The sequence below is a fragment of the Orcinus orca genome, chromosome 18 (assembly GCF_937001465.1).
Source record: "Orcinus orca chromosome 18, mOrcOrc1.1, whole genome shotgun sequence".
NCBI classification, from domain to species: Eukaryota; Metazoa; Chordata; class Mammalia; order Artiodactyla; family Delphinidae; genus Orcinus; species Orcinus orca.
This window is the reverse complement of record NC_064576.1, coordinates 57103475-57130501: the sequence shown is the minus strand read 5'-3', so window position 1 is coordinate 57130501 and position 27027 is coordinate 57103475. Positions and strand designations below refer to the sequence as shown.

At 43.0% G+C, this 27027-nt stretch overlaps 3 protein-coding genes and 1 pseudogene across 3 annotated transcripts in view; all 4 read right to left on the bottom strand.

Annotated features, from left to right (window-relative positions):
• Positions 1 to 15237, bottom strand: part of GTF2F2 (general transcription factor IIF subunit 2) — a 152258-nt gene extending 137021 nt beyond the window's left edge. Inside the window, exons 1-2 of the mRNA XM_004274574.4 lie at positions 15016 to 15237; positions 538 to 611 (exon numbers count right to left, since the gene is read on the bottom strand). Of these exons, the coding sequence (XP_004274622.1) occupies positions 538 to 611; positions 15016 to 15081 (140 nt within the window). The 5' untranslated portion in view covers positions 15082 to 15237. The remainder of the gene's footprint in view (positions 1 to 537; positions 612 to 15015) is intronic.
• A 176-nt stretch (positions 15238 to 15413) lies between these two features.
• On the bottom strand, positions 15414 to 19162 carry LOC101288588 (phosphatidylinositol N-acetylglucosaminyltransferase subunit Y-like). The gene has a single exon (XM_049701232.1). The coding sequence runs from the start codon at positions 18702 to 18704 to the stop codon at positions 18528 to 18530; it is 177 nt and encodes a 58-aa protein (XP_049557189.1). The 5' UTR covers positions 18705 to 19162; the 3' UTR covers positions 15414 to 18527.
• An 8-nt stretch (positions 19163 to 19170) lies between these two features.
• LOC117203099 (protein preY, mitochondrial-like) lies at positions 19171 to 19811 on the bottom strand (annotated as a pseudogene).
• Positions 19812 to 23814: 4003 nt separating this feature from the next.
• Positions 23815 to 27027, bottom strand: part of GPALPP1 (GPALPP motifs containing 1) — a 102171-nt gene continuing 98958 nt past the window's right edge. The window contains exon 10 of the transcript XR_007473157.1: positions 23815 to 25079. The gene's annotated coding sequence lies outside the window, so the exon portion shown is untranslated. The remainder of the gene's footprint in view (positions 25080 to 27027) is intronic.

The window sequence follows — 27027 nt, the reverse complement described above, 5'->3', positions numbered from 1 at the left end:
GGAACACAAGGCCTATGGCTGACACCAGCTGAGCTATGGAGGCTTCCTTTTCAAACCAGGTTATTTTCTCAACCAGGAAACAATACTCTTAGATTGTTTACTAGGTGTTCCCTACCCTCTTCCAAAGCCTCTGTAAATAGGTATGGTGGCACAATGGCAAAATCCTTCTCCTGAAGCCCTTAACTTGGTGCATCCAGTTATGCCCAAGCATACCTCCTCAAAGATGCGGAGCGGATAGATGGATGAGGGAACTACATACTCTGCTCTTCACTGCCAACAGGCTTTACCAATACATTTTACTTGATATTTACACCTTTCATTAGAGGAATGTGTGTGTGTGTGTGTGTGTGTGTGTGTGTACACACTAATCCTTACAGGGCACCTAATCATCTCTTGACAAGCCTTGGCATGCTCATTACTTCTTATTTTTCAGGTAAATTCTCTGTTTGCAAAAGAACTCTAATTACATTTAAAAGCACTTGTACAAAAAAATTCAAAAAAGTTTTATAAAATGTCAAAAATTCATAAATAACTTACTTGGCAATCCGCAGTTTCCCAACTTCACCTCTTCCAGGGGCTTTAGTCCATTGCTGTGACAAATATTTAGGAACCTAAAACAAAATAAGACACTATTAGACTATGTTTTAGATGCTAACAAATCTTTTTAAACATAAAGTGATATACGGCTTCTATATATACTTTGTCTGTAATAATTGCTAATTAAGTAGCAAGCTCTCATTATATGTTTTGCACTAAAGAGGTACTAAGATATGTAAGAAATGATTTTAGCTCTCAGTGTTTAAAGTCAGTCGAGTTGATGACACAAAACTAAAACTGGTCATATAACTTAACAATAATGAAGTGCTAACTTATGTTCCCAGATAAGTCCAATAAAAGTTCAGAGATGAGAAAGGCTACCAAAAGAGGCTTCTTGGAAGAGCATAACATTCTGACATGATATTATTATTATTTGTGTGTGTGTGTGGGGGGGGGGGGTACGCGGGCCTCTCACTGCTGTGGCCTCTCCCATTGCGGAGCACAGGCTCCGGACGCACAGGCTCAGTGGCCATGGCTCACGGGCCCAGCCGCTCTGCAGCATGTGGGATCTTCCCGGACCAGGGCACGAACCCATGTGCCCTGCATCAGCAGGTGGACTCTCTACCACTGCGCTACCAGGGCGCCACCTGACATGATATTATTTAGAGACACTACTGAGCTTAAGATGATTCAAAAGTCGTATTTTATATTTTTATATATTTTACATATATTTATTATGTATAAGATTATAACTGACCAATATGATGAAGGATCTGCTGAAATAAAAGAAATTATTCAATATAACAGCTAGCAGTTATATAATAGTACTTTCCTGACACTTATATGCATTTTTTATACATTTATACCTCACGTCTCTACAGGGAACTTTTTTTAAAATTAATTAATTAATTTTATTTTTGGCTGCGTTGGTCTTCGTTGCTGCATGTGGGCTTTCTCTAGTTGCGGTGAGTGGGGACTACTCTTCTTTGCAGTGCGCGGGCTTCTCATTACAGTGGCTTCTTGTTGCGGAGCACAGGCTCTAGGCGTGCTGGCTTCAGTAGTTGTGGCACGCAGGCTCAGTAGTTGTGACTTGTGAGCTCTAGAGCACAGGCTCAGTCGTTGTGGCACACGGGCTTAGCTGCTCCATGGCATGTGGAATCTTCCCAGACCAGGGCTCGAACCCGTGTCCCCTGCATTGGCAGGCGGATTCCTAACCACTGCAACACCAGGGAATATCCCCATTTTCCAGATTATGAATTTGGAGCACCCAGGGATTATAAAATTTAGCCAAGGGTATATAATTAGCAAATGAGGAGCCAGGATTCAAATCCAGGCAGTGTGGTTCCAGCATCTATGTTCTTAACTGTGTTGTGTCTGAAATTAGATATATGTAATCAGAAGGGTTTTCATTCTCAAAAAGATTAAGGGAATATATGCTGAATGTCTAGTATGGATCTTATCTCATTTCTTCTAACAAGTAGTCTGAACTCGGGAATCAGTACGTACTTTTAAGGTATGCTCCATACTTTATGTGTACACGTAAAGTATGAAGCATAATGCCTCACACAAACAAGCATTCAGTGAGTGTCAGGTGTCATTATTATTTCCCACAGTAATCCTGGAATGATAACATGAACATGAATGTGTAACTGAGTCAGAGAGACCTTCCAAGCTGGAAAGGAAAAAAAAATTCTATCTAGCACAATTTCTTTTGCAAAAAGAACCACTTGACCATTAGTCAAACAAACAGCAGTGCTCTGGATATAGTAAAAATTCAAGAATAAAAGAAGATCCTAATGGTGTTTGTTCATTCTTTACACTGAACTATACTGAACAACTACCGTGTCAGACAATATGCTAGAAAAGATGAAGGGGAAGGGAGCCAACAGTGTCAGGTACAGGGCTACACATGTTACACCCACTATGCCATTTAATCCTCCCAATCACCCTGCAAAATTGCTGCCGCTCTCCTCATTCTATATATAAGAAAACCGAGGCTCAGGGGGTTGAAATAACATGGTTAGCTAGTGTCAGCCACGAGAGGCCTCCAGATCGGTCAGATGCTCTCTTTGTTATACAACTAAATAAGAGTATGTAAAAGGTCCTAAAGGAAAAGGGGTTTTGAAGATTCCACATCTTAAAGTTTCAACTACACTGCACTCCACTTATTCATGCACGCTTAGAGGATTTGGCAAACTCCTTCTGCTAACTGTATCTACCTATTAGGTCTCCTTTGATTACCAACGAGAAGAAAACCCACTTAGTCATACAGAGGATTTACTGGCAAAAGTAACTAAAAATTCCAGAGGCAGTTTTAAAGTGGCTTGATTAAGGGCTCAAATGATGTAACCAGGCCTCTTTCACCATCTCTCATCTCTTCTCACCACACTGACTCACTTCTTTGACAGCCTTCCCCCTTGTGTAGCAAGATGGCTGAAAGCCGCTCCTGAAGAGCAAGAGTTCTCCTTCCCCAAATCCCCAGCAGAACTGTAATTGTCTCTCGTGGCTTTGACTAGGTCATGTGTCCTTCTTTGGGCCTATTACTGAACCCACAGATGAGATACTTGCACTGTCAGCCTGAGTCAATGACACCTCTGGCGAGGGACAGTCAACGCCATTAGAATCACACAGACTGAAGAGGGAGCACTAAGTAAGTGCTGTTACAGTGTCAGAGCAAGAGGATACTGGTTAGTCAAAGAAGCAAATGTCAACATTACCTGTCAGAACTAAATACAAGATCTGAAACTGATCTGGACAAATACTGTTACAACATCAAATAAAACCCTGAATCCTTGAACTATGTAAATTATTCCCTCATGGCCTCAATCTTGAAATACTGCCTAACAAGTGAGCCTTTGCTTCTTGCTTGTCTTTGATTTTTAGCCCCAGGGAACCTTCTTGTCAATTACTCTAACACAAAGAGAAAATTATGTTCTACAGATAGCAGCCTACTCTACCAAGCGATCACAAGCTGTATTCCCTAACGAAGTCTTTAGGGGAAAGATGGTGGCTTTTCTTCATCATATTCCAAGTTACTGATTCAAATCAGCCCTACATTTACATACTGTAAAACTTTCTCGTTATCAGTAACAGTACCCCTCTCCGCAAACTGTATTTCAAGGAACAATTCTGACCACCACCTCCTAACTTCCTGGCCCTTTCCTCAGTACTTCGACTCCAACAATTCTTCCATCCCTCAAATCATAGACTCTACATCTGTACCCTGTCCCTGTCTGCTTATGTCCTCACGCCTCTCTTTAACGGAGCTACATTTCACAACCCATCATTATAACCATTCTCTTGCCCCTAACTCCCTCCATCATACTGGCCTGGCAGAACCTAATCCTGATTAAAGCCAAGCTATACTACTACTTATTTTATTAATTTATCTATTTATTGTTTTATTTGATCGTGCTCTATTCTTCCTCTACACTTGCACCTGAGCAGCTGAAGAAAAACAATCGTGCTCAACGGTCTCCCTTGAAATACACGGCTACTAACATCAAGTAAGCCCTTCAAGATGCCAGGCAATTTAACGACCTCCCTGGTCAATTCTCACCGGCAGTGGGAAAGCCACTGCAGACAGGTCACATGTTCTCTTCACTCCTCAAATATGTAACACTTCTTCCTTCCTCTTCCACTGAGGAAAGACGAACAATCAAAAGGATACTTCCAAATCTACCACTTAGGACTTCCCTGGCAGTCCAGTGGTTAAGTCTCCGAGATTCCACTGCAGGGAGCGCGGGTTCGACTCCGCATGCCTTGAGAACTCAGATCCTGCATGCCATACCGCTTGGCCAAAAAATCAGTCAGTCAGTCAATCAATCAATCTACCGCTTAGCCACAGGTGGGGCCTTTACTCTGCTTTCCCCTTTTAACAGGTGAACTATGTATGGCCAATCCCTCCAGGTGTACACTGAATTTTTCCCTGTAGTCTAATCAAGGACATCTTTCTTTCAATTCTACCCTTTCCTCCACTCCCTTTACATAATCATTCCCCCATCGCAGTAACAATGATGATGGTGAGAGCTAACACTCAGAGCGCTTACTAAATGTGGCAGAAGACTCTAAGATGGACCCCAATGATCCCCACCTCCTGATATTCGCACCCTTGGGTAACTACCTCTCCCTGGGTGAGAACAGGACCTGTGACTTCCTTCTGGTCGATGCAGTATGGCAAAGGTGATGCATGGGATGTTACTTACTTCTGTGATTAGGTTACATCAGATTGTGATCTCTGTCTTGCTTCGAAGCCCATGTGGCAGGAAACTAAGGGCAGGCTCCAACCAACAGTCAGCTGGGAATTTAGGCCCTCGGTCCCACAACCTTAGAGGAACTGAATTCTGCCAGCCACGGAACCTTGGAAACAATCTTTCCACAGGCACAGCTTCAGCTGAGAGTCCAGCCCTGGCTGACACCCGGACTGCATCCTGTGAGAGACTCTGAAGCAGAGGACCCAGGTAAGCCACACCAAGACTCCTGATCCACAGAAACTATGAAATAATAAATGCACACTATTTTCAGCTACTAAGCCTGTGGTGATAATGTTATATAGCAATAGATAACTAACACATTAAGTGACAGGCACTCTTTTAAATGTTTTAAATATATTAACCATTTAACTCTCACACAATCCTTTTATTGTCTCCATTTTACAAATGAGGAAACTGAGGCACAGGGAGGTTAGCAAAGTAATTCATGATCACACACCTGGTAAGGGCAGGCTCTAACGTTCTTTCCAGCCACTGTCCCGTCTCTCTGCCTCTCTACAGCAAAGCTCTTGGAAGAGCCGTCTCTGCTGGCTGACTACAGTTCTTCCTCTGCCACTTTGCTCTGCTCTAGACAGGCTTCCCTGCTACTACTCTGCTGAAACTGGTTCCCATGGTTACAAAAGCTGGCCATATCGCCAAGCCAATGTTTAGTCCTCGTCTTGCAGACCTATCAACAATATTTGAGAACTTACTGTTTCCTCCTTCTTCAAACACTTTCTTTACTTGGCTTCACGTCACTCCAATCTCTCTGGATTTTCCTCCTACTTCTCTGGACTCTCCTTTTTTGGTCTCCACACATCTAGATTCTCATCTTCCTGACCTCTTAACCTCAGAGGGCCCTGATTTCAGTCCTCAGACCTTTCTTCTTCTCTATCCACACTCAATCTTATGTAATCTCATCCAATCTCTTGACTTTAAATACCCTCTGTATATTGACAACTCCCAAATTTACAGCTCTCCCCTCCAAATCCCAACTTATATATCCAACTGCCTACTCAAACTCTCCATCTGAATATTCACTAGACATTTCAAACTCAAAATATCCACACCAGAACTCTTATTTCTCCCTCATAAACCTGTTCCTCCTGCAATTTTCCTATCTCAGTAAAAGTCGACTCCGTCCTTCTAGGCACTCAGTCTGAAACTGGAGTTACCTTCAATAGCTCCTTTTTTCTCACATTCCACATCCAATTAACTGACATAGCCTGTCAGCAACACCTTCAAATTATATCCGGACTCCATGTCCTTTTCACCAATTCCAGGGTTACCAGCCTAATCCAAGTCACCATCATCTCTTGTAACAGCCATCTCTTACTGTAATAGCCTCCTGATTCCCTTGCTTCCACTCTTGTCCATGCACACTTTAGTCTCAGTACAGCAGCCAGAGTGACCATATTAAAACCAAAGTCACATGATACTGTCCTGGCTCAAAGCCTTTCAATTTATTTAACAGACATCTACATAGTGCTTAACATGTGCCAGGTACTTTTCTAAGCACTTTAAAATTTTACTTCACTTAATCCTCATAACAACTCTATTATTATTCCATTTTGCAGATGAAGAAACTAAGGCACCAAAAAGTTATCATTTGTCCAAGGTCTCACAATTACTAGCGGTGGGAAGCCAGGATTCTAACCTAGGCAGTCTAGCTCCACAATTAGCATGCCAAGCTGCCTCTCTAGGGCTACTCACTTCCCATGGCACTCATTGTAAAAATCCTCTATAATGTCTTAGATGATTCAGCCCTCTGCAATCCATGGCCTCGTGGATCTATGGATTCATGACCCTCCTACTGCCTTCACTCACTTGACTCTAATCACACAGATCTGTGAACATTCCCAACACCATCCCATCCGAGGGCCTTTGATTCGTTGTTACTTCTGTCTGGAATGCTCTTCCTCCAGATATCTGAAGGGCATCCCCATAACTTCCTTCAGGTCTCTGCTCAAGGCCCACCTTATCAGTGAGGCCCTTCCCCACGCCATTAAAATAGCATCCCCAGCTACCTTCTACACCTTTTACCCGGATTTGTTTTTCTTCAGAGCACTTATCACCTGCTATATACATATCTGTTTACTGTCCATTCTCCCTCCCCATTAGAATGCAATCTGCACGAGGTAGATATTTTGTGTGTTTTGTCTACTGCCACATCCCTAGCATCTAGAATAGCCTGGCACACAGTAGGAACAGAGTTATTATTTTAATGACTGGATATTGTTGAAGAAGTGTTAGTGTAATGAAAATGATGGTGTTATTAGGATAAATCCAGGATACAGAATTTAATTTTAATAACTCTCACTGCATTCTCAAAGGGAAACCTTATTTCAGAGATCTACCTTAAAATAAGGGGGAAGAGAGGAAAACACCAGTAGTAGAGTGGAGCATTTTCCAACCTGCCACTGTCCCCTCATTGCTGGTTCCCTGAAATGTTATTAAGATAAAGGGAAGACAAGAATGTTCTGGAGCTCTTGAGGCTTCCCTGGTGGTGCAGTGGTTAAGAATTCGCCTGCCAATGCAGGGGACATGGGTTCGATCCCTGGTCCAGGAAGATCCCACATGCCACGGAGCAACGAAGCCCGTGCGCCACAACTACTGAGCCTGTGCTCTAGAGCCCGTGAGCCACAACTATTGAGCCCGCATGCCACAACTACTGAGCCTGCACTCTAGAGCCTGTGAGCCACAACTACTGAAGCCCGCGTGCCTAGAGCCTGTGCTCCACAACAAGAGAAGCCACCGCAATGAGAAGCCCGCGCACCACAACGAAGAGTAGCCCCTGCTCGCCACAACTAGAGAAAGCCTGCGTGCAGCAACGGAGACCCAACACAGCCAAAAATAAATAAATTAATTAATTTAAAAAAAAGAATGCTCTGGAGCTCTTGATGAGACCACTGTTCTTCAATACATTAACCAGGTCATAAGATTCTATGATCAAACTGCTGGAGACTACAATTTAGGCCACCAAACAACAAGACAATAGTTCTAAGTGAAGTAAGTACATATCATACACTAAAACAAATTTAAGAATCAAATCCAGTACAATAATTGTATCTAATACAAGCAATTGCCAACTAAAACAAAGATTACGTCCCAGAAGTTAATTGATAAAAACAAGTTTGGAACTCATACTGCATTGTCATCATTATTATAATAAAACTGTAAGTTCCCATGGAACTTCCCTGGTGGTCCAGTGGTTAAGACTCTGCGCTTCCAGCTGCAGGGGGCACGGGTTCAGTCCCTGGTCGGGGAACTAAGATATGGCATGCTGCGTGCAATGTGGCCAAAGAAAAAAGAAAAAAGTAAGTTCCCAGGTAAGCCTACCAGCTTATTTAATTCAAAAGGTTGCCAAAATACTATACCCTTGTAATGAAAAATAGAATACAATGAGGATACTATGTCAATCATATATAACTTTCTACACCAAGAGCTTATGGAAATGGGCTTCCCAGAAGTCCCAGCCCATTAAGTTGCGAAAAAAAGAGGTAGAAGGAAAAGGAAAAATAATGGTATATATGGTTCCAAGGCTCCAAAATACTTTTTTTTGGACAGCTGATATTTTTATTTTAATTTTATTTTTAAGATTTAATTTTATTTATTTTTGGCTGTGTTGGGTCTTCGTTGCTGCACGCAGGCTTTCTCTAGTTGTGGCGAGCGGGGGCTACTCTCTGTTGCGTGTACGGGCTTCTCTTGTTGCCCTAGGCTCATGGTCAGTAGTTGTGGCGCGCAGACTCTAGAGCACAGGCTCAGTAGGTGTGGTGTCCGGGCTTAGTTGCTCCGTGGCATGTGGGATCTTCCCAGACCAGGGATGGAACCCATGTCCCCTGCAGTGGCAGGCAGATTCTCAACCACTGCGCCTCCAGGGAAGCCCCTGGACAGCTGATATTTTTAATTAAAACATTATATTTTATTTTTAAGGTGTACAACATGATGATTTGATATATGCAGTGAAATGATTACGCTAGTCAAGCTAATTAACATATCGTCTCCTCACATCATTACCTTTGTTTCTGGATGAGAACACCTGAATTCTATTCTTAGTAAATTTCCGCAAAACACTCTTGTCAACATGTCACTTGTGAGATATCTGTGTTGTTTCCACTGTCTACACATTCATTAAAGAAAATGAGATGGAGACAAGATAATGGGTACAGGGATGTTTTCTCAGATTTCCCAAGACCAGAAAATGACTCACTTAAGCATTATTTCCTCAGGGAAACTCCCTTGACCTCCCAGACTAAGTCAAGTTCCTTTGCTATTCATACTCACACAACAGTACTCCTTCCTTCAGTGCCCTCATCTGTCTGGAACTGCCTTCATTAGGACTTGACTGATGTCTCTCTCCAGCACAGACTACAGATCCGAGTTTACAGAGCCCAGGCCGGTCTGTTCTTGCTCACCATAACACACTCAGAGCCCAGAACAATGACTGGCGATCACTGAAAGCTTGTTGGATGAATCAATCCGCTCGCTCAAGCTACAGGTCAATTTTAAGGTCAACAGTGCCTTTGAATCCAAGGTGCTAAGGTGATATATACAGTAGTTACTCCCCTAAGCTTGTTGGCCAACTTTGCGTCATCAAATATCTAGTTCCCCAACTACTAGTCTCCAAAGCCCTGTTTCTCCCAGAGTATTGGACACTGTATTAGACAGTGATGTGACACCCTTTTCCTCGTTTAGGATTGAAGGCCTTATTCCCCTAGCTGCTGGAAGTGACCACAGAGAGCCCTCAGCTGTTAGCTCTCTGTGGAATTGCCTCCACTGAAGATAGGCCCTTTGGCCACGATCACCCACTGTTCCTGGGGCAAACCACCCTGTGCCCAATCCTGCATAAGTCCTTTTCCTTCCACAGGTGATGATCCCAGGAGCACTCCATAACAAACCTCTGCATGCTAACCTTCTCCTCAGAACCAGCTTCCCTGGGAACCCAACCTATGACGGGCAGCTTCTACTCACACGTTTACTTGAAGGTCAACATATGGAGCTGACAAGACCTAAGGCCATAAAAACAGTCCCAGGGCTTCCCTGGTGGCACCGTGGTTGAGAGTCCGCCTGCCGATGCAGGGGACACGGGTTCGTGCCCCGGCCTGGGAAGATCCCACATGCCACGGAGCAGCTGGGCCCATGAGCCATGGCTGCTGAGCCTGCGTGTCCGGAGCCTGTGCTCCGCAGCGGGAGGGGCCACCACAGTGAGAGGCCCGCGTACCGTAAAAAAACAAAAAACAAAACAAAACAAAAAAAACACAAAGTCCCCCACCTCACCTCTGGTCTCCAGGGAGATGATTCATTAAAGAGAACCAAGGGGAAAAAAAGACATTTCCTGGGCTTCCCTGGTGGCGCAGTGGTTAAGGGTCCGTCTGCAAATGCAGCGTACATGGGTTCGTGGCCCCGTCGGGGAAGATCCCACATGCCATGGAGCGGCTGGGCCCGTGAGCCATGGCCACGGAGCCTGTGCGTCCGGAGCCTGTGCTCCGCAACGGGAGAGGCCACAACAGTGAGAGGCCCACTTACCGCAAAAAAAAAAAAAAAAAAAAAAAAAAAGACATTTCCTATTCCTGGCATAAGCTTTGTAGCCAAACAGACCTAAATTTGAATTACTGTTCCATGCTTGGGCAAGATAATTAACCTCCCTAAGCCTCAATTTTATCATCTGAAAAATATAATTAGTACCTACTTCACAGGTTTGCTGTGTAAAATACTTGGTACATTATAAATATAAGTTCCTTTTTCTCCTGCAAGACTTCGGGGTATCACCCATTCCGGTTTCATCTCTCCCTGGTACATAGCTTTCTCTCTGGCTGCCAATGTCCAACTGTTTAACTGTCTGTGAAAAAATAAAAGTTGAGCTCGGTGGCATTTGAGTTGTTGAATGGAGGACCCAATGTTCACAGGGGATGGTGTCCATCTCTCTTGTCCTGATCCTCTCCTCCAACAAGTATCAATAAAAATGCTTATAAGAGGAAGGCTGATGGGGCTTGAAACACACCTTTTTGCTGGCTAGGGAGCTGTTGGTTGGACCCATTGCAGCGCTTGTCAATACCTCCACCTGTCCATTTCCCTCAAAAGATAGCATTTCTTATAATTCAAGCTCCAGTATGATATTCATTACTTATAAAACCCCCACCACTCCTAAAAACCCTGCCAGCTTTATCTCCCCCTCTTCCCCATCAGGTACCCTACCCTCCTGCCAATCATAACTAGATAAGATGATTTTTTTCCAGAAGTCTAAATATTGGAAGCTGGGCTTCCCTGGTGGTGCAGTGTTTGAGAATCCACCTGCCAATGCAGTGGACACGGGTTCGAGCCCTGGTCCGGGAAGATCCCACATGCCGCGGAGGAACAAAGCCTGTGCGCCACAACTACTGAGCCTGTGCTCTAGAGCCAATGAGCCACAACTACTGAGCCCACATGCCACAACTACTGAAGCCCACGTGCCTAGAGCCCATGCTCCACAACAAGAGAAAACACCGCAATGAGAAACCCTCGCCCCGCAACGAAGAGTAGCCCTCACTTGCCGCAACTAGAGAAAAGTCTGCGTGCGGCAACGAAGACCCAATGCAGACAAAAATAAATAAATAAATTTTAAATAAATATTGGAAGCCAAACAAAAGAACTATGCTAAAGTTTTTTTAAGTATCATTTTTAGATCCTGATTTGGTACCGCGTGTGTAGTAGTAGTGTGACCAGCTGGCAACCTAACAGTGGCATAGACTAAGCAACAGAAATAGGGCAATGCAAACTACAAGGGACTAGCTCCCTGACCAGGTAAAAACTGCGGCTGTTTATGTTTCTTAGCAGGTGGCATCTATTGTGAAGTTAAATCCAATCATGTCTATTATCTATCAAAACTCATTTAGATCATTGTCTTGTAGATTTAAGATATTCAAAACTCCAGAAATGGCATTTCATTAGGCCAGAACAGTTCCAGGTAGTGGATATTCTGGTACACAATCTTCCACTATATTTGCCTTTTCCTGAACACACTCACCAGCCCTGCTAGGAAGTCTTTTCTAACTAATCAACTCCATAGGCTCTTCTTAAATGTCACCTTCCCCAAAGTCTTCCCTGTTCCCACCTGACAACTTTTTTCCTACTTAAAACTCTCAGAGGGCTTCCCTGGTGGCGCAGTGGTTGAGAGTCCGCCTGCCGATGCAGGGGACGCGGGTTCGTGCCCTGGTCCGGGAAGATCCCACGTGCCGTGGAGCAGCTGGGCCTGTGAGCCATGGCCGCTGAGCCTGTGCGTCCGGAGCCTGTGCTCCGCAACGGGAGAGACCACAACAGTGAGAGGCCCGTGTACCCGTACCGCAAAAAAAAAAAAAACCTCTCAGAGATCTTGTATGTATAGCCCTTACTTGTATTTATCCTTTTCTATACCTGTCTAGTGATGGAATTAATAAAATATGAACAAAATGGCCCATAAACTTGCAACACTCTAGGAAGAAACTCATGTATTTTACAACAAATGATCCTCAAAGATCAGAACTCAAGGCGTTATTTATAAGAAATATTAACGTGTACTGAAAAGATTTAAAGTCGTATGTAGTTCTATTCACAAATTCTAATTGGGTAAGAATGAAAACAAACTCTATAAACATATTATATTTTAATATCACACAAAGCAAGCTGAAAATGAAATTAACCATTACAACTTGAAGCTCTCATATAATTTATTCCTATAATTCAGAGATAAAAATCCAAATATGCTTAGGATATGGGCATGAAAATCATACTGGATGCTAATCCCAGGGCAAATGAAACAAATTCAAACTATCTGACAGGTGTGCAAATCAAACCTCATTGCCTACTAGCATTCCTTTAACTAAAGCAGAAATAAAAGTTGTCAAACAAAAAGGGAACATGAATGGATTTTAGAACAGAAAGTATTTGATAGCAATTCTCATCCTCTTTAAGAGATAAGGTTGTCAGAGAACAAGAACTGGCAAAAAAAAAAAAGTCCTTTCACACTCTGGAAAGATGTAGTATTTGCAAGCCTGTTACTTTTCTTTGATACATAAGGTTAGAAAAAGAAGAAATACTACAGGCCAAATTGATGTAAGGAAACAATGATACAGCAAACAATAAATAATTGAAACATTATAACTACCTTTATAAAACAGAACAAATCATTAGTCTGAGGTAAGTTTTTAAAGTGATAAAATGTATTCAAATGGCCATATATGAAAGAACACTGAAATTTCTTAACTTTAGATTCATTGCTTTCTTTCACATCCTCATTTAGTCAGTCACCCCATCCTGACAACTTTTGCTGAAAAAGTTTCCCTAACTTCTCAGAATTCACTATCAAATGCCTATGATCCTGTGATAATTTTCTAATTTTGTTATCTTCCCCTCAAGTTTTTTTTCCCCCTAAAAGAATCATTTGCATCCCTGCCTTACTCAAAAACCTCCAAAAGTTTCCTCACTTCTTGTAGACTAAAGTTAAAACATCCCCATTTCACAATGTGACAGTATCAGTATACAGTCCCAAGCCTCTACTCGAGGCATAATAATCTCCTCTCTGATTTCCAGGATACAGCATGTTACTGTGCATTTTCACTCTTGCATTTCAGTTCCACTCTCCATGGTATACTACAGAGATACTATGGGTGGCCTCTGTCCACCCATCCAAATCTCTCTGTAAGGCAAACAACATTTCTTGAGCATTTACTGTGCTCCAAGCACAAACACATCATCTCAAGCTTCACCATCTTTTCAAGCTCTTTCAGACTGTAAAGGAGTTCTCCTCCCTAATGATTCCCCTCCATTTAGCATGCAGGAGGAGAGAGATGTTGCTGCACACGGGCTTTCTCTAGTTGCGGTGAGCGGGGGCTACTCTTCGTTGCGGTGGGCTTCTCAATGCGGTGGCTTCTCTTGTTGCGGAGCATGGGCTCTAGGCGCGCGGGCTTCAGCAGTTGTGGCTCGCGGGCCCTAGAGCACAGGCTCAGTAGTTGTGGCGCACGCAGGGGGTTTAGCTGCTCCGCGGCATGTGGGATCTTCCCAAACCAGGGTTCAAACCCGTGTCCCCTGCATTGGCAGGCGGATTCTTAACCACTGCGCTACCAGGGGAGTCTCTACTCCATTATTTAAATCACACTGATATCGCCGTGATAGGTCAAATGAGTACCAGAAACTAAGGCTAGCAATGAAGAATAAGAGTTCATTCATTCATTCATCACAAATCTGAGCTATTACCATGTGCCAAACACAGTTCGGGGTGTGACAGGCAAGGAGCCTAGTCTTGAGAAATGTGACTGTGCGTGTGCTGGGGAAAAGGAGGTAACCAACACTGAACACAGAATCACTTTGGACTCTGACAAGTGCTTTGAAGAATATAATACAGGTTCGACTGACTAGCGAATAAGCATAAGAGAGCTACTTCAGAGAGGCAGACAGGACGGGCCTCTCAGATTTAACTGATGAAAACTCAGCCATGTGATATGTTTTTAAAAATCTAACAAACCAAGGTCCCTACATTTTACTTGAGTTTCGGATACTGTCACAATCACATTTTGAACATGCATATGTCTTATGAAACCCTCCTAAAAGACAACACTCCCCAATATGAAAAAGTAAAGCACAAATACTGTGCTCACTAAGGGCTAATCAAGATTGCTGTCTTTACAAAACAAAACAAAACGAAAGACATTTGCTGACAGTTTCACGAGACCAGGTCATGCTCTAAAAGAACACTCCAGTCCACGGCCTCTCCTTTCCTGAGTTCAGAGCTCTCTCAGCTCTCCTGAGAACTGCATAAGAACCAACAACCTAAAAGAACACTTTAAGGGTACGCAGAGACCAGTTCTACTTTCTGGCTGAGAAAATTCTAACAGGAAGCAGACACTCAACTTCCTTATACAGACTGATAACTAAAATCAGTTTCACCAAGAGAAGATGCAGAAATTTTTCAGCTTGGGGTTAAATGCACCGCTCACATTGGGGGACACCAAGACAGGGCCCCAGAAAAACCAGGTCGTGGGGAAAGAAGATCCATGCCAGGCAGGTTCGGGCTCTTAACTGGCTGAAAAACACTGGGCGTCCCTTAACTAATCTTCTCGTCTGCAAACGAGCATAACAATGAGTCCTGCCTCTCAAGATAACTGAAGCTCTAATGAGAAGGCCGTAAAGAACTTTAAAAGGCGCACGGGGTGGGACAGTCTCAAGTCACTGAAACTACTTTAAGGAGGAGCGCAAGCGGGAGCCGCGCAAACCTTACCTTGACCAGCCACACTCCGGTGTTCTGCTTGGCGCCTGTCAGATCGAGTTCCCCGCGCTCGGCCATGGGTCTGTCGCCGGCGGAGGCGTGCGGGCCAGAGCAGCGGCCCCGGAAGCTGGGGGACTGCGAAGCGAGGGACCGGAGCACAGCGCAAGCCGGAGCCGGAGGCTGACTGTGAAGAGCCGGGGGCCACCTGCTGGGACGCTGGGATCCCGGGAAAAGAGGAACACGCCGCCGGGAGCCGGGAACTGCGCCTGCGCGCTGCTACCGTCAGTACGGCGCACTGCTGCAGACAAACTTCCTGAGCAGGAAACTTCTTGAGTGGGTGTGGCTACTGCCGTGGGCTGTGCCCGAGTGATTAGAGCATAAGGTGGGATGGGCCAAAACGTCAGCAATACTTTCAAAGACTAGGTCAGCGTAACTGAAGAAAGAAGGTGTCAAAACAGAAAAATGGGGTTCAAAGAGACAAAGGCTGTCAGTATCTGTCCAACCCTGGCCAAGGAGAGAGAGACAGCATTTGGAGGACAGAGTAGGAGTAATAAAGTGAATTAGCACAAGTGGTCTCAATTGAAAGGCACCCTGAGCACCTCCAATTAAACAAGCAGAGTACACCCCTTTTAGACTCCAAAACCCGGAGCCCTGTAATTAGGTCAATGACAATAGACATGTAACAGACAAATCTGATTGTTAAACTTCCCTGCTTATAGAATTTCCTCTCTCTCTTCTTGCCTCTAGAATAAAATTCAATCCTCTCCACACAGGCCCTCTCAGTTTGATACCTGCCACTCAATGCACCACACATCCAACCACACCTAACCCATCAGACCTCCCTGAATACAGCAGAATGTTCCTCAATTATTTCAGAGCCTCTGCACACTGGATTCCCTTTACTCAGATGACCTATTCTTCCCTTACCCTCATTCTCACCTCTGTCTTCTGATTGGCAGACTCCTACTTAGGTGTCAAGACTAATGGAAATGTCACTTCCTATGAGATCTTTTATCAACTCCCCCAGAGGAAGTTTCATTTTTCTTCACATCACAGTGTGCGATACTTAGCACGATGCACTATAATATACATGTTTACATGCTGCCTTTGGTTTCTAGACTATGAGCTCCTCCTAGGCAGAAATAGTGTTTTATTCAGTTTTTATTCACAGCATCTGGCACAATGCTTGACACCCTGTCAGATTTCAATAGGCTTTGGCTGAATGAACATTTGCTGAAAGAGAAACAGACAGTAAGATATTGTAAGAATGGCAAGTAATGTATTGAATCCTGCATCAGAACTGTACACATAATTGAAGAAATTCCATGTCTGTGCAGCATAGGGCTAGAAAAAGCTGTCAGGTCACTGAGATCAGCTGGGAAAACCAACAGGAAAAATAGGAGACGAGGCATGTGTTAAAAAGGAAGATTGCATTCTTGTGTTACAGCTTGGGAAATGGCCTTAAAATATATAAAGGACAAGTGGATAAAGAGAGCTGCTTTAAGCTTTGATCAAATAGAAGGAATAAATTAAAATATGAGACCATAAGAGAAGAGACTTAATGTAGTCTGGATGACCCTAGTAATGACCTTTAGAGTAAAGGATTAGAACCTTGGCCTTGATCTGTGGCTTATGGGAAGCCTAAAAATGTGTGTGTGTGTGTGTGTGTGTGTGTGTGTGTGTGTGTGTATGTGTTTATAGGGATTGGGGGAGAACAAATAGCTGAAGAAGAAGAAATGCCTAGAGAAGAAAGGAAAAAGTGAATATTTTTAAATGATTATATAAGGAAGAAGAAGAAAAAAAAACTTATTGAGCACCTCATCCTCCTACATTGCTGAATAAAGAACAGACTTCTTCTATCTGTCCTTTTCAAATTTGCTTCCAGCTTGAAGAGGATGCTTACGAGCTGTGAGAGGAAAGGAGGATGCGGGCTCCATGAAGCAGATTCACAGATTTACTTTGGAGACCAGCAGGGTAACATATATTACAGCTAGATCCTTCACCCTCCTAAGGGCCTATTATATGCCAGACATCGATAATTTTGGCTGGATAATAAAAACATCCAGCTTTATGTTCTTTCCACCATGATCCCATACCCTTAATATCCATTCCCACACAGGTTCTATGGATTTCTGCTTGTGGTCAATTAGGCATATCCAGTGCAGATATTTTAGGTATCTCTATTGCCCAATGATGCCAGAGACCATTAGTGTTCTCTTTACTACTTGAAATAGAGTCATTAGCATCTTTAAATCTAATTAGGTTAGACAGCCAGTTCCAAAAACCCAGAACCAATTTAGGAAAACCTATCCTTAACACCCTGTTCCTCTAGGATCACTCTCAGTACCAAATAAGTATTAGTCAGGGTTCTCCAGAGAAACACATGATAGATAGATAGATAGATAGATAGATAGATAGATAGATAGGCATTTACTGTATAGGAATTGGCTCACATGATTATGGAGGCTGAGAAGTCCTAAGATCTGCATTTGGCAAGCTGAAGACCAGGAGAGCCAAAGGTATGCTTCTAGTCTGAGTTCAAAGGCCTGAGAGGCAGGAGAGATGATGGTGTAAGTTCCAGTCCAAATCTGAAGGCAGGAGATGATTAATGTTCCAACTTGAAGACAGGCAGAGAGAGTGCATTCTCCCTTACTGAACCTTTTTTTCTACTTTGGCCTTCAACTGATTGGGTGAAGCTCAACCATATTGGGGAGGACAATCTGCTTTACTCACTCTACTGATTCAAAGGTTAATTCATCCAGAAATACCCTCACAGACACACCCACAATAACCTTGGACCAAATATCTGGACAAACTGAGGCCCAGTCAGGTTGGCACATAAAATTAACCATCACAGACAGATACAGAGGTCACCACACAAAAAGGAAACTCACAAATTCTTTACTCTCCCAGATGATTGACTAGTCAAGTTTTTTTTTTAATGGAAAATGTCAATACCTTATCTTATTATTATTAATGTAAGTATGTGATGCCAAAGAAATGAAGGTAATTTTACAAACTCAGAATTTTGGCAAATACAAGAAATTTCCACTTTATTACAGTTTTATACCACATTAGTTCAAATGCATTTCTCTGCAGTTCCTTCAACAGAGCTCCTCTGGAATTATTTCAGTCATCCTTAACATGTGACTTTACCAAAGACTTTGAATGTAAAATAAACGTATAAAATTTCAAATTACTAACTTTTAATTATGAATGGGATAAGAAATAAAGTCATCAGATGATGGCCGGGGATATTAATTTCCAACAAGACACTTTGTTGAAACGTTTTTTCTGATACCCCAGATATAAATGAGAACCTTCAAAAAAAAAAGGGCAGAACCAAAGTACAATAAAGAAGCCTCCGCAGCTGAAGCCTCCCATAGTCCTAAACCTCTGACAGAAGCTAGGCAAAGCATCTTTCTTGCAAATTAAGTGGGTTTCCAGTATTTCCATGTAGTTGAGCTTTCAGGGACAGACACTCAAGCATATCCTTAGGATACACCATCTTGGCTCTGGTTGTATTAATTATGCCTGAAGAGTTTAATACCCATCCAAGTCCATAGGTGGAAGAACACATAAACGGGTATGGTAATCAACAAGAGCAGGCTGTAAGAGCACACCACAGAGGCCGAGTATAACAGTCCTGCTAAAGGGACCAATGGAATAAGGGCAGTCAATGTAGAAAGAGACAGAAACATTCTTTTCCTCCACTTTTTACACACCACTCTGACTTTTTTCTTTTTATATAGATTTATTTATTTTATCTATTTCATTGCTGCATGCAGTCTTTCTCTAGTTGTGGCGAGCGGGGGCTACTCTTCGTTGCGGTGCGCAGGCTTCTCATTGCGGTGGCTTCTCTTGTTGCAGAGCATGGGATCTAGGTGCGCTGGCTTCAGTAGTTGTGGCACACGGGCTCAGCAGTTGTGGCTCGCGGGCTCAGTAGTTGTGGCTCATGGCCTCTAGAGCACAAGCAGTAGTTGGGGCACATGGGCCTAGTTGCTCCGTGGCATCTGGGATCATCCTGGACTAGGGATCGAACCCGTGTCCCCTGCATTGTTAGGCGGATTCTCAACCACTGTGCCACCAGGGAAGTCCCCACTCTGGCTTTTTAAAAGGTGGATGGAATTTAGAAAATTTAGTTGTGCTGTTGTTTTCAAGTATGACCTATGGCTCCTTCATTTCTTCTTGCTTCTTATTTTGATGTGTCATCCTAGCTGCCTGTGGTATCATATTATGAATCCCATCAACAGTTGGATAGGCTATTCCTAACTCTTCGTTAATCAATTCATTGGTCGATGCTTTATATCTCAGCTGCTTCTTGGACAGCGGGCACACCAAGAACAGCAGCAGCGCTGGGTCGAAGGCGCGGAGCGGTTTCCTCGTCCTCTCGCTCTTGTCTGTGGCGGCCGCGACACCAACGCGTGCAGATGCCTCTGGGCGCCCGCGGACGGCTCTGCGTGTGTCCCCCGCAGCGCTGAGGCGAGCTGGCCGCACACTCCACTCAGCATGTTCCGGCGGCCCGCGACCGGGCGTCTGCGCGCCCTTGACCACCCCCCTCAAGTTTTTATTAAATCTTTTAAGGCACAAATGCAAGCCAAGGAGGGAAGGCTCAAGAACTCACTAATGGCGGAAAAATTTTCAAGAACACGACATGTTTTGTAAATTTAGAACACCACAGTTCTATCATGTAGCCATTAGAGGATAAGCAGCAGTCATTAGAGGAGATGTTACAAGCGAGTTGAAGGAATTAGAATATTAACAGTAGCTGAGTCCACTCTCAGATTTTGTCCTTGGCCCTCCCATAGGGGCCCAGTGTCTCTCTAGGCCAGAGATTCTCTTTGTTCATACTTACTCAGAAACATTCTAGCAAGAGGAAATATTACCTTCAGCGGCATTCATATAGGCAGAAAAACACGATCACAAAATCCTTCCTTTTTAAAAATTTTTTCTTCCAATTTTATTGAGATATAATTGACATACAGTACTGTATAAGTTTAAGGTATACATCATAATGATTTGACTTACAACCTGAAATGATTATCACAATAAGTTTAGTGAACATCCATTATCTCATATACATACAAAATCAAAGAAACAGAGTAAAATATTTTTCCTTGTGATGAGAACTCAGGATTTACCCTCTTGACAATGTTCATATATAACATACAGCAGTGTTAATTATATTTATCATGTTGTACATTATATCCCTAGTGTTTATTTATCTTATAACTGGAATTTGTAACTTTTACAAAATCCTTCTCAATAAGGCAGACTTACTCTGTATTGGTTATTAACATAAAAATTTTCATTCAAAAATTACAAATGGGGCTTCCCTGGTGGCGCAGTGGTTGAGAGTCCGCCTGCCGACGCAGGGGACACGGGTTCGTGCCCCAGTCCGGGAAGATTCCACGTGCCGCGGAGTGGCTAGGCCCGTGAGCTATGGCCGCTGAGCCTGCGTGTCCGGAGCCTGTGCTCCGCAATGGGAAAGGCCACAACAGTGAGAGGCCTGCGTACCGCAAAAAAAAAAAAAAAAAAAAATTACAAATGAATGTGGCAGTGTGGTCATTAATTAGATTTCCCCTATACTAGTGATGGTATAGATTGATAATTTTGCTTTGATATCACACCACGGCTATATGATCCCATCTGTAAATTCTCCCTGCCTCTCCCTTTGACCTCTCAGTTCTGTCTTTCACAGAATACCTGCCTTCCCCGGCAGAGCCCTTTCTTCCCCAGTCATCCACAAACAAAAAGAAATACTCCCTGCAATAGTTTCCATGTTGTTAGCACGAGCAAATTGTTGGGCACGAGCTGTGGAGTCATGGCTTCAAGTCATAGTACTGCTGCCTACTACCTTAATTATTTCTTCATCTCGGCATCTAATTCCTAGCTTATAAAATGGGATTATTGTACCTACCTTGTAGAGTGCTGACATGATTAAATGTGAAAATAAATCAAAAAGACTTGGGCTTCCCTGGTGGTGCAGTGGTTGAGAGTCTGCCTGCCGATGAAGGGGACGCGGGTTCGTGCCCCGGTCCGGGAAGATCCCACATGCCGCGGAGCGGCTGGGCCCGTGAGCCATGGCCGCTGAGCCTGCGCGTCCGGAGCCTGTGCTCCACAACGGGAGAGGCCGCAGCAGTGAGAGGCCCGTGTACCGCAAAAAAAAAAAAAAAAAGACTTCACACTACAATGTGAAAACTATGTGGTAACTGCATTAATTATATTGGGTCAAATAACTGAAAGGAAACACAAAAACTTTATTATAGGCAGTGGTGTGCTGGTAAATGTTTAACAACTGGCTTTTTCTAACCCCCAGAAAAAGCCCTGGTTTGTAATGTTTGCCTGATTTTTTTTTTTTTGAGGATTCAGTTTATTTATTTATTTAAAAAAAATTTTTTTTTTTTTATGGCCACATCTCGTGGCTTAGTTCCCTGACCAGGGATCGAATCTGGGCCCCCTGCAGTAGAACCGCAGAGTCCTAACCACTGGACCTCCAGGGAAGTCCCTGTTTGCCTGATTTGTAGTGTGAAGTTGGATGAGATGCATATTAGCATGGCATTGTATGCCATGCATATTAGCATGGCATCGCATTTTCACCCAATGGCTACATTAGATGGAAATAGAGCGCATAGACAATCGTAAAATACAGTAAAATAATTGGGAAGTGATGAGTTTTTGGTTTTATTATCTTGGTGTTCAGTATAATTTATTTAATCATTAGTGTTCTGGAGAAAAGGGAGTAGCATGAGAACCTGCTGTATAGCCTAGGGAACTCCACTTTGCTGTACAGCAGAAACTAACACAACATTATAAAACAACTATACCCCATTTAAAAAAAAAAAAAGGGAGTAGCATCTGCAAACCCCAAAGGGACCTATGTGTTGGTGTCTGTGGAGCGGGGGCATGCCAGCAGGCAGGGCACAGTGAGTGAGTGACAAAGCAGTGATAATGCCACCAGTTGGAGAGGGAATGGGAGGTCAGCCCATGCAAGGCCTTGCAGGCCTTGTTCAGATCAAATATAAACTTGAAGAAGCAGGTTTTTTTTTTTGGCTGCGCCGCACGGCTTGCGGTATCTTAGTTCCCTGACCAGAGATCAGCCCAGGCCCTCAGTAGTGAAAGCGTGGAGTCCTACCCGCTGGACTGCCAGGGCATTCCCTGAAGAAGAGTTTTAAGCCTGAGTATAAAATAATCAGACTTGATTTTTTTTTTTTTTTTTTTTTGCGGTACACGGGCCTCTCACTGCTGCGGCCTCTCCCGTTGTGGAGCACAGGCTCCGGACGCGCAGGCTCAGCGGCCATGGCTCACGGGCCCAGCCGCTCTGCGGCGTGTGGGATCCTCCCGGACCGGGGGACGAACCCGCGTCCCCTTCATCGGCAGGCGGACTCTCAACCACCGCGCCACCAGGGAAGCCCCAAATTTACATTTTAAAAAAGATCTCTTTAGCTACTGTGGGAAAAAAAAGTGGATAGTTAGGGGCCAGAATGGAAACCAAGAGACTAGTTCAGACATTACTGCACTAATCCACGTTGGAAGGAGCAGTGGTTTGCATGAGGAAAGTGGAGATAAAAAGAAGTAGATGAACTGGAAACATATAGACAGATTTAGGAGGTCGAATTGACAAGGCTTTGTGATTCCTTGCTGTGCAGCAAAATAGGACCATTTACTGGGCAGAAGACCTGAATAGATATTTTTCCAAAGAAGACATACAGATGGAAAATGGGCACATGAAAAGATGCTCAACATCACTAATCATCAGAGAAATACAAATCAAAAGCACAGTAAGATATCACTTCACACCTGTCAGAATGGTTATCATCAAAAAGTCTACAAATAAAAAACGCTGGCAAGGATATAGAGGAAAGGGACTATATGCTGTGGGTGGGAATGTAAATTGGAGCAGCCACTATGGAAAACAGAACAGAGGTTCTTCAAAAAACTAAAAATAGGGACTTCCCTGTGGTCCAGTGGCTGGGACTCCGCATTTCCAATGCAGGGGAACTGGGTTCAACCCCTGGTTGGGGAACTGGATCCCACATGCATGCCGCAACTAGGAGTCAGCATGCCGCAACTAAGAGATCCATGTGCCACAGCAAAGATACTGTGTGCTGTAACTAAGACCTGGTGCAGCCAAATAAATAAATTAATTAAATATTTTTAAAAATTAAAAAAAAAAACAAAAATAGGGACTTCCCTGGTGGTTCAGTGGTAAAGAATCTGCCTTATAATGCAGAGGACACGGGTTCAATCCCTGATTGGGGAACTAAGATCCCACAAGCCATGGGGCAACTAAGCCCGTGCACCACAACTACTGAGCTCGCATGCCTCAACCAGAGAGCCTGCGTGACACAAACTACAGAGCCTATGCACTCTGGAGCCTGCGTGCCACAGCTAGAGAGAGAAAACCCGCTCACCACAACTAGAGAGAAGCCCGCATGCCTCGACGAAGATCCCACGTGCCACAACTAAGACCCCATGCAGCCAAATAAATAAATAAATAAAAAATAAATCTTAAAAGAAAAAAAACCTAAAAATAGAATTACCATATATGATCCAGCAATTCCCCTCTTGGGTATATATTTGAAGAAAACAAAAGTACTAATTCAAAAAGATACATGCGCCCCAATGTTCATAGCAGCATTATTTACAGTAGCCAAGATATGGAAGAAAACTAAGTGTCCATCAACAGATGAATGGGTAAAGATGTGATATATATATATATATATATATATATATATAATGGAATACTACTCAGCCATATAAAAGAATGAAATTCCGCCATTTGCAACAATGTTCTAGATCTAGAAGGTATTATGTGTACTGAAATAATCCAGACAGAGAAAGACAAATACTGTATGTTATCACTTACAAGTGGAATCTAAAAAATAAAACAAACAAATGAATATAACAAAACAGAAAGAGACTCACAGATATAGAGAACAAACTAGTGGTTACTGGTGGGGAGAGGGGAGGGGGGAGGGAGGGGATTAAGGAGATACAAACTATTATGTATAAAATAAACATCAAGGATATATTGTATAGTACAGGGAAATATAGACATTATTTTGTAATAACTTTAAATGGGGTATAATCTATAAAAATATTGAATCACTGCATTATACATCTGAAACTAATGAAATTCTGTAAATCAACTATACTTCAATGAAAAAAAAATAGGACCATGTACCAAGTGATAACTCAGTACAAGAAAATAGAACAAAAGACACACACATAAACACACATAGCTTTGCTCCTTCTGGGAGATGAGACAAGACTCTGCATGTATTTTCCCTGATGGATAACACAATTCAGTTGAATTGCTTTTGTTAAGTGTCTTATGTCTGATGTAACATATGGTTACTGTGGCCTGCTAAAAGCCCTCAGTCTCAGTAAGTCAGTTTAATTGCCCATTAGGGATTACTCTGGGAATAAAGTGTTAAATAAAGCATGAGAAAATTTAATTTGTCATTGCTGTAATGAAGTCCAATTTGTTTTCATATATGATTTACCAAAACATTTATATCATACTTTATATATTAAATAAAATTATAGTTAGGAAACAGCACTGAAACCCTTGATCAAAGTGCCCAGATAAAAATCACAAATAACAGTAAGTCCTAAAATATCATATTAAACAGATGGGTCCTCATTAGTGTTCAGATTTCAAAGCCAGGGAGGCCATGTGTGCCGAGTATCAATGAGGAATTATGTCCATATTCCTGCTAAGAGCAAAAGCGAGGCCCTTCCTTATTGATGGATCTGACTTCCCACCCAAATACACAAACATCAGGGACAGGAATAGTTTTCACATGCAGGGTGAGGTGAAAATATTAGCTAAAGCAAGGATGTGCCTACCCATCAATGGGTAAAGTCGGAAGTTCAGTTTAAGGCTCCTTGCTATAAGTAGAGCTCTTGCAATAGCTTTGTCAATGCATTTTTTACTTCTCTCTCATGTAACAACTGAGATGATGATGGCTCTGCTCCATGTACTTGCTGGGAACCTAGGGTTCTTCCTTATTATTTCGTCATCTCTGGGGTGTTGTCCTCCTCTGCATGATGGACCACAAAGTCTGCATCTTCCAACCAGCAGGAGAAGGAAAAGGGGAAAAGAATTATACATCACTTTGGCCAGAGCTTCAAAGTATATTTTTTCATGGCAGCATTATTCACAAGAGCCAAGAGGTGGAAGCAACTCAAGTATCCAAGAACAGATGAATGGATAAACAAAATGTGGCCTATACATACAATGGGGTACTATTCAGCATTAGAAAAGGAATGAAATTCTGTCACCTGCTGCAACATGGATGAACCTCAATGACATTATTCTAAGCGAAACAAGCCAGTCACAGAAAGATGAGTACGTGTGATTCCACGACAAGAGGTACCTAGAGTAGTCAAACTCATAAAAACACGGCAGAAAAAAAGGTAGAATAGCGGTTGCCGGGGGGGAACGGGAGTTGTAGTTTAATGAGTACAGAGTTTCAGTCTTGCAAGATGCGAGAATTTTGGAGCTGGATGATGGTGATGGTTGCACAAAAATGTGAATGAACTTAATGCCACTGAATGGATAAGATGGTAAATGTTCTGTATATTGTACCACAATTTTTACAAACACCTAAAATTAAAACTAAAAAATTGTAGTCTGAATTGGGATCCAAATAAGGGCCATAGGTTGTGACTGGTTGAAATGTCTCTTAGTTCTCAGTCTCTCTCTGTCTTTCTCTCTCTGTCTCAGTCTCGTTGTTAAAGAAACTAGATTAGTTTCTTAGATATAGTTCTTTAACTATACACTTTTCTACATTCTGTATTTTACTCATTGCATCTGAGGGTATCATTTATGATGTTTCTCCTTCCCTTTTATTTCCTACAAACTGCTAGTTAGATCTTGAGGCATGATCAGACTCGCGCTTGATTTTGGTGGAGGTGAAGATGATTTCCTTCCTGTGTGCTCTTGTGCACTTCCAGCCAGAGAGAGGTCACATCTAGCTTTCTTTCTTCTTGCGATGTTGGCAACCATCGATGAGTATTGCTGAGACCCAACAATTCATTAGGGATTGCAAAATTGTTATATTCCAGGTGCTGGGCTGAGTCGCTGCTGTCCTGAGACAGAGGCTGCCCCAGAGGAGCCAGTGGGGACCAGGGCTGAGGGGTTGACCCACCCACCACTGGCTTAGGCTCCCCATGTGGATTCATTGACACAATGACTCAAGGTTACTGTGTATGGGTTTATTTGGATGGACTATCTCTTAGGTACTACATTAAACATTTTTACCTACATTAACAGAGACACTTTTAGGCTGGAGGAGTACTCCAGGGGGTTCAGCTCTCAATCCACCTGTAGTACTCTGATGCCCAGTCTTGCATCCTCTTCATCCTTCAACCCCAAAGCCATAGCCTTTTCTGTTTTATTTTCCTGCAACATCCTTTGATCACCCACCAAGAAGAGCTTCCATGGCCTATTAAAATTGGAGCTCCCAAATTTGCTACTGGCTGATTGCCTAATTGTTTTTGTTTCTACACATAATAGATTTCTACAGCATTTGCCTCTCAAGCATCCAGAAAGAAAAGCACTCTCTTTGGTAAACTAAGAGAATCAAGTGCAGAGTAACTCCATTCAATTTGCACAAAAGTTCGGCTCTGCGTGGGGATAAACTAGGCTGGGTCACAAGTCTGCTCTGTAAGTAGCTGCCCCATGTGGACACATCTCTGCAATGCCTCAGGACCAGTAAACAAGCTATTTGTTTACTGTCCTCTGGGAGGACAGAACTGATCAAGACGGAATGACTCCTGAGAGGAGTCAGTAGTTAGTGATACTTCTGTTCCACTGCTATTTTATTTTTCTGGCTTCAAGGCTCAGATTCAACTCTAGCAGGAGAGACATCCCTTAGCAATTACTTATTATTTTATATCCTTTTGTTCCTGTGTACTCCTCATTAATAAGATAATGAGAATTTGCCTATTTCCTGAAGCCAAAGAGCATTATGTAGATCACACTTTAAAACTGATTTTGTTATATTGATTCTT